The 13,823-nt window shown below is 39.7% G+C and overlaps 1 protein-coding gene across 1 annotated transcript in view; it reads right to left on the reverse strand.

Moving 5' to 3' along the window:
• lama2 (laminin, alpha 2) overlaps nucleotides 1–13,823 on the reverse strand; it is a 160,640-nt gene that overhangs the window by 112,398 nt on the left and 34,419 nt on the right. Inside the window, 4 exon segments of the mRNA XM_063902014.1 lie at nucleotides 2,196–2,285; nucleotides 2,836–3,015; nucleotides 6,168–6,358; nucleotides 7,233–7,284. Coding sequence (XP_063758084.1) covers nucleotides 2,196–2,285; nucleotides 2,836–3,015; nucleotides 6,168–6,358; nucleotides 7,233–7,284 — 513 coding nt within the window.

Genomic DNA, 13,823 nt, shown 5'->3' on the forward strand with positions numbered 1-13,823 from the left:
TTTCCAGTGCAGCCACATTCTGTCAAGTGTCAAGGTGGTGGAAAATGTGTTTTTTTTAAAAGTTGGACCTTGATTCGACATTTTTACACATACAGTACAATTGGGATTATGCACTTCATTCTTAACCACATGCTAGTTCAGAGTGTAGGTTTCCCACCAGTTTTTAACTTTGCAAAAATGTCTGACAAATGTGCACCACATTGAATTTTTGAAAAATATGTTTCCTTTTGTGTGCTTGGACTTTCCAAAAAATTAAAGAAAAATCTGGTTTGGGATTTTGAAAAGATGCATGATAAGACTATTTACTAAGAAAAGAAAACATAAAACAAAAACATTCACGGAAATATAAATATACAGTTTTCAAACTTCAAGCACACATTTTTCTCCTTAATTGGCTGCTTTAAAATAACAAAACTATTGTGCAATAACGTGCGTTTCAAAGTCTTCAAAGTTTTAAAGGTTATTTTTGTGGTTCTGGGTTGGGGATAAAGTTATCTTCTTTGTGTGACTTTGTGTGAAATACAGAGGGCAGCAAACAGGTAATTATCAATATGCATGGCCCATTGAAAGCCTATCAAACCACACTGTATTCACAGGAGAGCCAAAGGCAATAAAATAACTTATTTCACTTTCCAGATTGTCAGTGGGTAGCAAATGGGTTCACTACAACTCTCCCAGGAGAGAAATACGTTCAAGACTAAACACAGTCGAGCAGAATGAAGCAGGAAATCTGCCAACTTGGAGGTTCAGTAATTCAATTTAGGACTTTCTGTAAATTGGTCGATGTGAAGAGGGTGCCAGATTGAACTGAGAGGAGAGCAGTACAATAGCACAGTGAGAGCCAAGTTTGGATTTGTTGGCACGAGTGGATTTGCCCCTTTTATCCGAGACGCAGCGCTACAGCTCTGGCTTCTGGCTGCCTTTGTACTGAGCATGCATCTGAACAAATGTTCTGCAGACGATCATCAACAAATCATCTCACAGGTCTTCACCTCTTCTGCTTCCTGAACGTCTGCCCAGGATTTTACTGTACGGATGGATGAACTTGTATCAAAGGAAAGGAGCTAAGTGTCCTGCGGGTGCACAGGGCTAGAGAAAATCTCTGCAAAATGTATACTTTAGGCTGATAGATATAACAATTGCAAACATGTTTTCAATATACAGCATGTGGTTATTAATACAGACGCAAAATTCTGCTGGACCCAACACTACATATCCACGCATTGAGATGATCTCTAACATTTGAACCCTGACAAACTATACATATGTTTGCAAGCCGTTTCATTTGGAAGATCTTTTTCCATTGTTACAACTTTCTAGTCGACCGCATATTTTGGGACGTATACTATTACTAGTTGAGGAAAACTTCAATTTGATTGAAATTGACTGAAAGTCTAGAAAGACCAATAAAATTGAAGAAATGTTCAATTTAATGTATTAATATTCAAGCATATTAGGGGATATAAGCAGGTCATTGCTTGTTGTACTAAGAACCAGTTAGAAATAAATGCTATTTTGAGCTTTGGACAATAGATTTTTTTACAGTAAAAAATACATTATAGGCTGGGCTTTTTGTCAGTGAATTTAAATCACCTCTTTAATATGGCCAATAGAGAAGGGAATAGGAGAGGAGAAGAAACTAGAGCACTGGAAACTGGATCAGTGACATCACTTATTGTCAGTGACATCATCACAGAGGGACCAGACACCAGTGTCACATCTGAGTTAGTCTTCGTGGTTCAGCCTCAGGACATGTAAAGGACACGAGAATCTGTGTGTGTATGTGTGTGTGTGTGTGTGTGTGTGTGTGTGTGTGTGTGTGTGTGTGTGTGTGTGTGTGTGTGTGTGTGTGTGTGTGTGTGTGTGTTGGTATGTGTGTGTATGTGCATATGTCTGTGTGTGTGTGCGGTGAGCTAGAAAGAGAAAGATCAGGTGTCTGGTATCAAACACTCCACTGTTTGAAGTGACATGGGAGACAACGCTTCACTGTGTCACCTGTGTCCCTTGCAAGATAGTCAGTTACACACACAGCTGAACTTCTACACACACACACACACAGAAACTTTGATACAAGGCGGTAGATAAAAAGCTGGTGCCCGAGGTGCCTCTTTGCTCCTGTTCCGCAGAATGAAGCAGCTCTATTACCTCGGTGGTATTGTTAAGTGGACTGAGAGAAAGAGAGTTAAGTATTTTACCTTGGTAGCGGTGTTGAGCGGACAGGCTTTGGCGTGGCCGTAACAGATACACATCCCTCCGACTGAGATGTCCTTAATGGAATAATAATACTGAAAGAGAGAGGTGAGGAAACAGTGTTAATGAGCATAATAAGAATAGGATGTTTCATTTCATTTATGCCGCAATAGTAAAAACCACATCTGGTGGTTTGTCAAACAGCAGTAATAGTAAATTGCTGAATCACTTTACAATTTGACTTTTATTCATCCACTCACACACACACAGATGGCAGCAAGCTACCATGTGGCCTGGTGCTGACCATCAGGAGCAATTTGGGGTTCGGTGTGCAACGATACTTTGACATGTGGATGTGCGTAGCTGGGAATAGACAGACTGGACCTCCAATGCTACAGCTGCCCACCGTCTGCACCTTTACTGTATGGGGCTCTGACTCACAAATGGAACAACCAAAATGGCCTCAATTGCAAATACATATTGAGATAATCTTGTCCATTTCGATTAAGGATATTAAATTACATAGCTTTGGCTTTACTGTGTTTTTGACACGGTAATGCCAATAAAGCTTCTTTGAATTTAATTGAATAATACTTTCCCCAAAAACAAAACAAAGGAAAGAAAGTAAAGTGTGTCGAGCATTACCCTTCTCGTCACAATGGGATCGATCTCCTTCGGGTCACGCAGTGTCAAAGTCATGAGGTCAGCGTTGAGCGTTCTGATTCGCCTAAACACCAGCCTGATGTAGCGGGCAGAGGTGAAGTTCAGCAGGGTCGGGGAGGGGTCATCTGCGCTCGGCCTGCCATTGATCAAGGACGTGTGGATCTATAGACAGAGACAGGTGAGTGCTGACATGTGACAGCGGACTTAAACTGAGCCGATGTGATGAGACACATTAAAAGGTGCTTTTAGTTCCTCGCAACTGCAGAATCTAGAGAGTACAAGGAGTGAAAAGCTTCTTCAGTGTACTTAAGAAAAAGCAAACACAGAACAGATTGGAGGAGGATGAGTAGCAAGAACATATTTGTAACAGGAAGTCTTGTTTATTCTCCAAAAGTTCACAAAGTTGGTGAGTTGGTTGTTGGAGCAAAAATTAAAAGTCTGACAAATTTGGCAACAAAAAGCTCAAAATGAGGAGTTGTTTTCAGTATTTGTACTGCAAGTCAAAAGTAATGATATAATATACAACACAATGTAACTCCTTTACTTATAGAGGTACATGTTTCCAAAGGGCTGAGGAAAAGAGAAGATTTTGTGGTTCTGTGGGGTCAGAGCATTTGCCACAGAGATTTCCAAATCAGATTGTAATGTGTTCATAAAGACCGTCTGGAGATACAGTAGTGCCAGCAGAGGTACTAAGAAGTGGAACATGTAAAGATAATGTTGATAAGAAGCATAAGGACATGATGATTCTTTGCAAAAAATAAAAACAAAACAAGAAAAACAACAAAGATTTCTTTCTTTTCAGACCCTTTTTTTTGCAATGCTCTTTCTAACCTTTTTGATTGTGTTTTTACCTTTTCAGCCACGACTAACTGGAACCAAACATCTACTCTGGTAAACAGAGGGAGCTAGACTGGTACAAAGCATTCAAAAGATACACAATAACAACAATGAATTCATTTAAAATGCCTTTTTTCCACAAATTGAATGTGGGCACATCTGCACACCTCGAAAAATGTTTACCCGAAAATTCATCGTTTAACTTTCACCTCATAATCGAACATTCACTGCTAGACATTCATTTTAAATTGAACACAATACATAGATGATTAGAATAGTAACTGTCGGTATTATGTGCTGAATGAGGGAGAAGAATAAGAATCAGTGTCAGGACCTGTCTGTCTGTCTGTCTGTCTGTCTGTCTGTCTGTCTGTCTGTCTGTCTGTCTGTCTGTCTGTCTGTCTGTCTGTCTGTCTGTCTGACTAATGTGGCCAAAAGCAACATTTGGGAGCTGCAAAGAAGTCTTCTCAAGTGGGCCGTGTTCGGTTGTGTGTGTGTGTGTGTGTGTGTGTGTGTGTGTGTGTGTGTGTGTCAAGGGGGCACACTTGATGGGTGCAAGCTGCACACTTGGAAGTAACGAAGGAGATGGTTGTGTGTGTGTGTGTGTGTGTGTATGTGTGTGTGTGTGTGTGTGTGTGTGTGTGTGTGTGTGTGTGTGTGTGTGTGTGTGTGTGTGTGTGTGTGTGTGTGTGTGTGTGTGTGTGTGTGTGTGTGTGTGTGTGTGTGTGTGATGAATGGTGGGGTGACATTGTGAATGTGTGTGCGATGCTGTGACACATCGCCTACGACTCATTATGGTTTCACTGTGATCAGACGGCTGGGGAGCTGTCAACCACACACACACACACACACACACACACACACACACACACACACACACACACACACACAAACACACACACACACACACACAAACACACAGACACACACACATTCAGACACCTCTGTCGTTACTTGCAGCTCTTGACATCTCCCAGCTCGCACCCCCTCTAGCGCTCCCCCGCAGGACACAGACACACCATCCAGGCATGTGCGACACACACACACACACACACACACACACACACACACACACACACACACAGCACCCATGTAAATGTGTATGAATATTCAGACAGGCGCCAATTAGAGGCCTGTGTGGGAGACGTAGATATGCGATTAGTTTGTTTTCACTGCATGTGTGCATGTACGCGTGTGTCTGCATTTGTGTGTGTGTCTGCATTTGTGTGTGTGTGTGTGTGTGTGTGTGTGTGTGTGTCCTTTTTCTCTTCATTAATGTCAGTAATCGTAGGCTTGCCCTTCAGTTCTTAGTGGGTGAATTCATACACACACAGCTGATCAAAGCAACATAACAGTAAACAGTTGTGTGCATATGTGTGGGTTTTCTATCATTGAATTAAATTATATAAATGTGTGTGTGCATCTCATCTTGGTATTTACTTGAAAACGTAGCATTTTAAAATGAAAGCTTATGGTAAAGATATACAGTTTTTCTGTTCTATAAAGATTTGTGATGTTTCATTACAGTTGTATCTGGTGTCATGAGTTAAACTTCTTCTTAGTACATTTTGAAATGTTCTGCTTATTAATAATTTCCTCTCCTGTAGCAACATGTGCTCCCAAACTGTTACTCACATCCAGACTGCCTGTTGCCCGCAGCCCTTCCTGACATGACCTGATCGTCACCTGCCCGCACTCCTACTCCAGCCCCTAGTCCTCCTAATCAGTCACTTAGGATGCACACTAATCCATCAGATCACTCTATTTCTCATATTATCCCAGCCGCCTAACAGCCATGAAGCGCCAGTCTGACCCCGGCCTGCCTTAAGAACAGGCAAGAGACACATTAAGAACACGACGGTATGATGGGATGTCAATACCAGCTCTCACACAAACAATGCCTTATGCTGCTTTGGATTTTTACTCCTGCCTGTTCTTTGAGGATTACTTTGCCGTCTCAAAGACTCAGACAGCTTTTGACTTTACATCAATGTACATTATTTGCATCCGGATGTTTGGTCCTCATTATAAAAATCTAAAGTAAAAATGTTCAATTCCAGTTGAAAGTTGTACAATTGTGTGAATGAAAGCTGAAAATATCTTTACCTTTATATGTATTTAAAGAAAATACAACAGAAGCTGCATTTTGTCTAATTGTTCCCTTAGTAGTTCTTGGTAATTCAAGTTGAGTCATTTCAACCCGACTCGCCATTTTGAGACCTAAACCAAACTACATCATCCTCATAAAACATGTCAGTCTAACTTAATGCAATTCAAGCAGGCCAAGCATAATCCAATTTATTGTGCTCTACATGCCACATAAAGGTCTTCCCAACCTCATTAAACTTGACCCACTACATCCCAGTCTGGGTCAACCTAACCTCTGAGCACCATTTAAATCAACCTAAATCCAAACACAACTCAACTACAGTCTACAGCGGCAGAGTAATAACTTTCATAGCTGTAAGTGTTACCTCTCCGTTTTCCAGAGGCTGGATCTTTGAATAAAAGGACGTGCAGATAACTTCATCATCTCTGTTGTAGGATGGATTTCCGGTCCGTGGGTTAATGTTAAACCTCGTCAGGCACTCTGTGTCTGTCATGGCGTAGTACTGCCAGGGGTCAAAGGTGATGCCATCTATTGAACGCTCTAAGATCCAGTTACCTGTGGAGAAAAATATGGGTTACAAAAATGATGATGAAAGGCTTTAAACGTGTGGTATGTAGAGGGAAAATGATCAATAAACGTTATGATGGAGGTCCAAGACTGTGCTGAGGTCAAACTATTTAAAATACATAGAAAATTGACGGAATATTCAATTTCACATATTTATTAATAGCCTGGACGAACACTGTGATAGTCCACCTCCTGAATCAATTCGATGGCTATTTTCCAGACGAGAGACAATCAGACTGTATTTACCAAAGAAAAGTTCCTGTCAAACTTTATTAGAGGAGTAAATGAGAGTTAAACCATTTATTTTAACAACAAAAACATTAAAATAGATACTTAATAAGAATGTCTAAAACCTGCAAAAGTAGAAAAAGGGTGATGGAATTCATGTTATCCCAAAATCATGACTTTATTTTTAGATTTTACAACACCTTTGGTCTATTTTTTCTGTTATAATGGCCTTTTCTCACACATGTTTATATAAAAATAACTGAATATAAAAAGCCTTTTCTTTACACAGTAACTGAGCACCTACAAAACATGCATAGTTATGGCAGAAGTGAGTGAATCATAGCAAAGCTTTAATAGACAATAACTTCATCAGGATTATTGGTATCTTTATGAGCTGAGTTTTAACCTCAAAGAAACATCTGCACGTAATAAAAAGAAATTACAGACTAAAGTTAAAGTGCATTTTATTGAATGGGATCTTGAGATTCCAAATCATTCTGTGCAGTCGTAAAGCAAACAGGTCTGTAGCTGGCACTTTAATGAGACAGTCATTGTTTCCTTTTATAATCAGAGCAGTTGTATTACCGTCTGAAACAGCATGCCTTTAATACAAACCAGGAAGAGGGATGCTTACCTGGGCGCGGGGAGTTGGCTGCCTTTATGATCAGGTAGGCTATCTGGAAAACCTTAAAAACAACGACAATAGACCGATTAAAAAACGTTTCATTTATTATATTTTACCTGTGGTTTGAATGACACTGGTTTTCCACTGAAGTGTTTAAACTTTCTGCAGCGTTAATCATTGTTTTGAACCTTGTCCTAGTTTTTGCTACGTTTTCATTTGACCTCCACAAAGTCAAATTCTCATCAGTATGTTAAAACTTTAAATTAAAAAAAGCATTTAAAAAGGATTTGATTTGTTTAAAACGACTCTACTCACTTCCTGTCACACATTTTCTAGATGTTCAAAAAACTATTTGGTCTAGTCTTATTTTAAAAGGTTGCTCTTGAGTGAGGATTAACTTGAGATTTGACACTTAAAAAATCATCATCTTGAGTAATCACTGACACCTTGATGAACATTACTTTTGATTTCCTTTATTATGTGCCTCGTAAATATGGAACATATACTTTAGAGAAATGAAGAGGTTTTATATTTTTACTTAAAGCTTTTTAAAAATTTGAAAAAGGAAAAGGGAATGACCAAATTCTTTGTCAATGAACGGAACCGGTCTAAGTTTAGAGTGACTTTTTTCTTCAGTTCAACAACTAACACCAGCAACACACACGCGCACACACACACACACACACACACACACACACACACACACACACACACACACACACACACACACACACACACACACACACACACACACACACACACACACACACACACACACACACACACACACACACACACACACACACACACACACACACACACACACACACACACACACACACACACACAGGATGTAGGTCAAACGCTGTCGCCCGTTTCTCTCTTCACAACCCCACCTCTCACCCCGTCCTCTTTCTCTCTGTGAGTATTTCTCTCTTTCTTCTCGTGATGTGGGAAGCAGTGTCACATTGCAGCAATTACAATAGGGAGATATCTACCAAGTGTGTATGTGTGAGTGTGTGAGAGAGAGAGAGAGAGAGAGAGAGAGAGAGAGAGAGAGAGAAAGTGAATTTCAGGGTAACCTTAGAGCAGTCATTCAAACCTCCTACAAAGACTCAATGTTACCTGTATTCCAGACTGTGTGTGTGTTTGTGTGTGTGTGTGTGTGTGTGTGTGTGTGTGTGTGTATGTGTGTGTGTGTGTGTGTAAGAGAGCTCTCCGTGGTAGCTTGTAATATGCTGACAGCTTTGGGACAGCTAGGCAGCTCCGGTAGCTAAACATAGATGAACACAGCTAATGCAATGTGCAATGTGTGTGTGTGTGTGTGTGTGTGTGTGTGTGTGTGTGTGTGTGTGTGTGTGTGTGTGTGTGTGTGTGTGTGTGTGTGTGTGTGTGTGTGTGTGTGTGTGTGTGTGTGTGTGTGTGTGTGTGTGTGTGTGTGTCATATTCAGTGTTTTGATCAGTTGTGGATTAGATGAGGTTCTTTTTGCCTAAAGAGCATCAACAATATAAACATCTATCTGCAAGAAATCACACGGCTGGCCTATAAATGGTTTCTGCATCCATGACGTTTACTGTCAGGTAGGTAAGTTCTCAGCATTTGGTTTATAATTGAATTGGCTAGATTCCCTTTTGGAGTTTTTTATTTATCTTTTATGTATTACAAAAAAAATACATTGTCCTTAACTTTGAGGAACAGAATGAAACAATGTGACTCATTTAGCCCCAGATTAAATGTTCCTCTGATCTGTACTTTGTTTTTGATGAATAATTCTGTGATTCTAAAATAAACAGACTGAATTTGCTCAGTTTTTTATTGCACTTTTCTTCAGATAAAAGTGACGCAGAGGAGTTTGGTACATTTCTATAAAGGGTAGAGAGAGAAGCATTTATCTTGAGATATGACAAGAGTCTTCTACATCTCACAAGGGGGTTTACACACTCTATACCTTACACATTATCAGTCATTTCCAAATAGTTCTTCTTACACATTTAACAGGAAGTAGTCATGACATGCTAGGGTATGATACATTTGAGCAAAGCAGCTCAATGAGCACTTCAATTGTTTAATTTAATGATGATCCATCCCTCTCGACCCTGAGTCCAGTATAGTTGAGATGCCCACAAACAAATGGACCGTGAAGAATCCATTTTGTGTGAGTGTGATTTGGACACACACAGACAGCGGTTTTACTGGGCAGCTGGTGTTTACGGGCCATTCACATGGAAACGTGTTAAAACATTTCTGGCCAGATGAACTGGCATCAAACCCCGATTCCAGTTAGCGCTCCAGCTAATTATGACAGGATTTGAAAGACAAAAGCACATAAAATAGAACAGAAGCGGAGGAAGATCAGAATGAGACAGAAAGATTGGGTTTTCAGACACAAACAATATACAGAGACACAGGTGGATAGAGTAACAGACGTGGGATGCAGACTCGTTAAAATGTACTGTCACTTCAAGAGAAAATGTGTTAACATCTCACTGGACTAATAAAGTAGCTTTTGGCCCCGTTCTAAATACTGTGAATCATCCAACATCCCTGACTGCCAAGCTGAGTGCAGGCAAACAAGCTGCAGATTTTCACAGGAGCCACACAGTCATCTCATCTCAAGATCGCTCTGCTTTTCCACTGAGCTGCCACTAAAAACAATTTGGGGGGAGATGATGCAGCATTTTGAATGACAGTCTCTTGACAGTTCTGCAGCAAACACATTAGCATAAAGTTCAATTTTTAACCGAATTGCAGGGGAAAAAATGTGAGATAAGAAAAAAAAAACGGGAATTCATTGTGTTTTTCACATGGGACGTGGACACGCTGCACCATACGCAGACACCGGCCTCCGGATAAAACGGAGAAATGTCCTGATGTTTTAACAATCCAGTCTCGTTAAGTCTGCCTCTCTGTCTGAACTGCCAAAAAACACAGATAGACACACAAATAAAACAGGAACACGCTCGCTCACAGACTTGGTCGTAATTTAGCCTTAAGCTTTTTAAATGGGCTTTAAGTCTGCACAAAACACCAGATGCTGCAATCTCTCCCACATTCTCACTTTGGCCTGAGATACTGTCAAACGTAGACCAACAAAGTTTCATTACAGCAGATGTTTCATTTTTCTTCTTTTAGTAATGAATCATTTTTTCGGGCGTTTAAAGCTCTCACCAGATATTTTTCTCATATCGCTCTTAATTATATTAGTAAAAAAGTGACGAAAAGGCCAGATTGTCTTTTAGTTTAAGTATTTTTGCTGCATACAAAACGTAATGTTTAGCACACACAAGATGAATATGCCAAACACAGCATGTCATAAAGCTATAACTATGGTGGGTAAACGTTAACCGAGTCCTCATAAAGACTGATTTCAAGAGCCAGTGGACTCAAACATGCGCCTCATTAAGCTGCCTTTTAGCCGTCTGCGATAAAGTGGACTGCAATGAGTTTGAGTTGAAGAGCCAAGGTGTCAAGCTGCAATACTAAGTGATCTTAAATATTTTAGTTTAGTAGTTTGTCTGTTATTGTTTTTTCTTGATCATGTCCAACACCCACTTCCCACTTCCACCCATCTGTCCTGAAGCTTTCTCTAAAACACAAATGCTGGTTTTATGAAAATTAAAATGTAATTTAAAGTGTAAAACCACTGTCTCTGGTTGAGTCAATTTGATCACTGCATTACAGGCTTTAACAGTTACATGTACACAGTTGTCACATGGTAAAATAATCAACAAACTGCATGCTTGTGCCTGGAGAAGACTTAAAACATTATGAATGTATCATGTGTGTATTAATGCTTGTCATTGTGAGTGTGTGTCTGTCTGTGGAGGTATTTAAGAGCTCCGGATAATGTTGGCACTTTGAGTGACAGCCACTTTTCCTCCGATCGCTGCCATGTTCTCCTCCCGCCGTCAGAGAACAGAGGTTGTGCGTCATTTGAGGACTTAGAACAAAATGTCCGTCTATCAAACTGACCGATGTATCTCCATAATAGCTGCAATTTAACTGAAACCGTTATGAAGGCGACGAACGATTGTTGCCAAGGCAAGCGAGGCAAGGTTTAACCCCTCACGGTAAAGAAGGCATAATACAATGACTGGCAAATTATTGATCCAATTTTTTATTAATTCTTAAGCTTAGGGCAACTCAGGACTTCACACATTGATACGGAAAGAGTGGAGGTATAACAGCCCATTAATTTAATTAATCAGCAAAGGACTTTTATTCTGATTGTCAATTGAGATGCAAAATTACAATTCAAGAGTTCATCAAATATGATAAGGAACACACACAGCCTTCAACCGTCTCTCAAACACACACACACACACACACGGACACACAACCTCAGCTCCCACTCTCTCATTATTTAGTCTTTCCATCTAGAGAGGTTCAACAATAACAAGAGAGGAAATGAGGGTGGTGATGTCACAGGCGATAACCACACACACACACACACACACACACACACACACACACACACACACACACACACACACACACACACACACACACACACACACACACACACACACACACACAATGTCATTTTCTGAGTGAGATGACGGAGTTCGCAAGGGAAATTCAGAGCACTGGAGGGTAAATAGCTTTCCGTTGGTCTGATAGCGAATCACACACATATACACACATACAACACCCACTGTGGAACGCACATGTTCGTTCAACACACACACACACACACACACACACACACACACACACACACACACACACACAAACACACGGCAGCCAGTACACAGGCGATCATTGCAAATCAGGCGTGAGGTCGATCTACTTTTACTTTGATCAATACAACATTTATAGGAGTGTTAAAGTGAGAGTTACATGATAGAAAGGACATTTTTTGTCCAATTTCTGAGAATATATTATATAAATGAGTACTTGAATAATTTTCGTCACTGTACTAAAGTGAAAAAAGGAGTTTACCCCTATATGTTTACGTTGAGCCACTGAATCAGACAACCCTTCATTCCTTCATGACAGGTATACTATAATTATTTGAATACTAATCCTGAAGATCTTCTTTTTTTGTCAAATAAAAGGCTTAATGATTCCAGCTTTAGAGGTGATGGAAAGCTTTTTCCTGAAATAAATACACGTAATATAAACTGTGAACACGTCAAACGTGGCCGCTGACGACTGTCAGAGCCGAGGCGGCCCAGTAGGTGGTCATTGAGGAAAAATACGCCATTATTAAAAAGCTTTTAGGAAACCCGATCTTGACAAATGGAACATACTGTAACATTTTTTCCCCATACACTACTACTTATCAGGCTGTCAGCATTTTTAATAAATAAATCTTCATATATTTGAAGGAACCGTGCTGTATGCAAGTTTGTGGCAAGAACAGTGCGTATCAGGCATTCGGTGTGCATAGAGTTTGAGGGACAGGTGTGAGAACTTGTGTTTGTGCGTCTGAGACCGTTTAGAAATGTGTATTTATATTCTGTAGCCACACCATGGTGGTGATAGGCGTGATTGATGGGCCTGAAGCCATTAACATGTCAAGATGGCTGCTGTTCTACTTCCTGTCCAGAAATATAATGATAATCTACGTACGTGATGGGTGGCAAAAACAAATAAAGAATGAATAAATACAGCTCATCTCAGGCTTGCTTCTTACTGTTTCATGTTCTCTATCTCAAGCTCTAAATTGAATCCTTTTTAATAAAATGAGGCACAAATATTACAATATTCACAAAAACAGGAATCAAAACTTTTTTTAATCATCCTTTTTTCTCTTGTTTTGTTAACTAGCGCACTGCACTGACCCTAAGTCTGTATTGAGTGTGAGTTTAATTATTTATATAGTATAGAAAGGTAACTTTTAAGCAGTATGAGGTAGTGCATTTATTGTGTCACAGGGAAAGCCTGTAAAGAGGTGTTCGACAATAAATAAAGAGTGGTAAATGGGACTGGCTTTATATAGCACTCTTGTCCAAAGCACAATTTGCCTCTTACCACCTTTTCACATCTAAGTTGGCCTCAAAGTGCTTTTTAATGAACTATAATTTATATTTCTCTGCGCTGTGGTTTGTGTTCAGTTTATCTCTAAGTACGTCTCGTCTTTTGTCCCTCACTTCTGTTACATTATGAATTGAACCTATATTCCTGTTATAACTCTCTACTTTCTTGATACACTTAAAGCATTTCTGCAGTGTGTTGTGAACAAAGACAGAAAAGATTAGAGTATACGAGAGAAACTTTGGAATCTTTACCTTTGCAGACCATTTACACGCACAAAAACCTGTATAACACACCACAGAAAAGGGATAAAAGGTCATAAAAAGGGCCTCTTTTCTTGTCTTATTGCTATTTTTTCCAATGTTGCATACTTGTATGGAATTCTGGGATTTTTTATTCATATAACGTTGATCACTTTTAATCTTTAAAGCAATTTTTCTTTGCTTCTAATAAAAAACCGAAGGCTTCTCGTCACACCTTCATTACTTTTATTTTCATGACATCTATGTAATTAAACAGTGGTGGTGTAATCAGTTTAATCACACTTCTAAAGTAAACTAAACTAGATGTCCTAAATCTCCCATGCCAGTACACAGACCCTTAATCACAGAAATTCCTGC

This window comes from Eleginops maclovinus, chromosome 15 (assembly GCF_036324505.1).
Source record: "Eleginops maclovinus isolate JMC-PN-2008 ecotype Puerto Natales chromosome 15, JC_Emac_rtc_rv5, whole genome shotgun sequence".
NCBI lineage: Eukaryota > Metazoa > Chordata > Actinopteri > Perciformes > Eleginopidae > Eleginops > Eleginops maclovinus.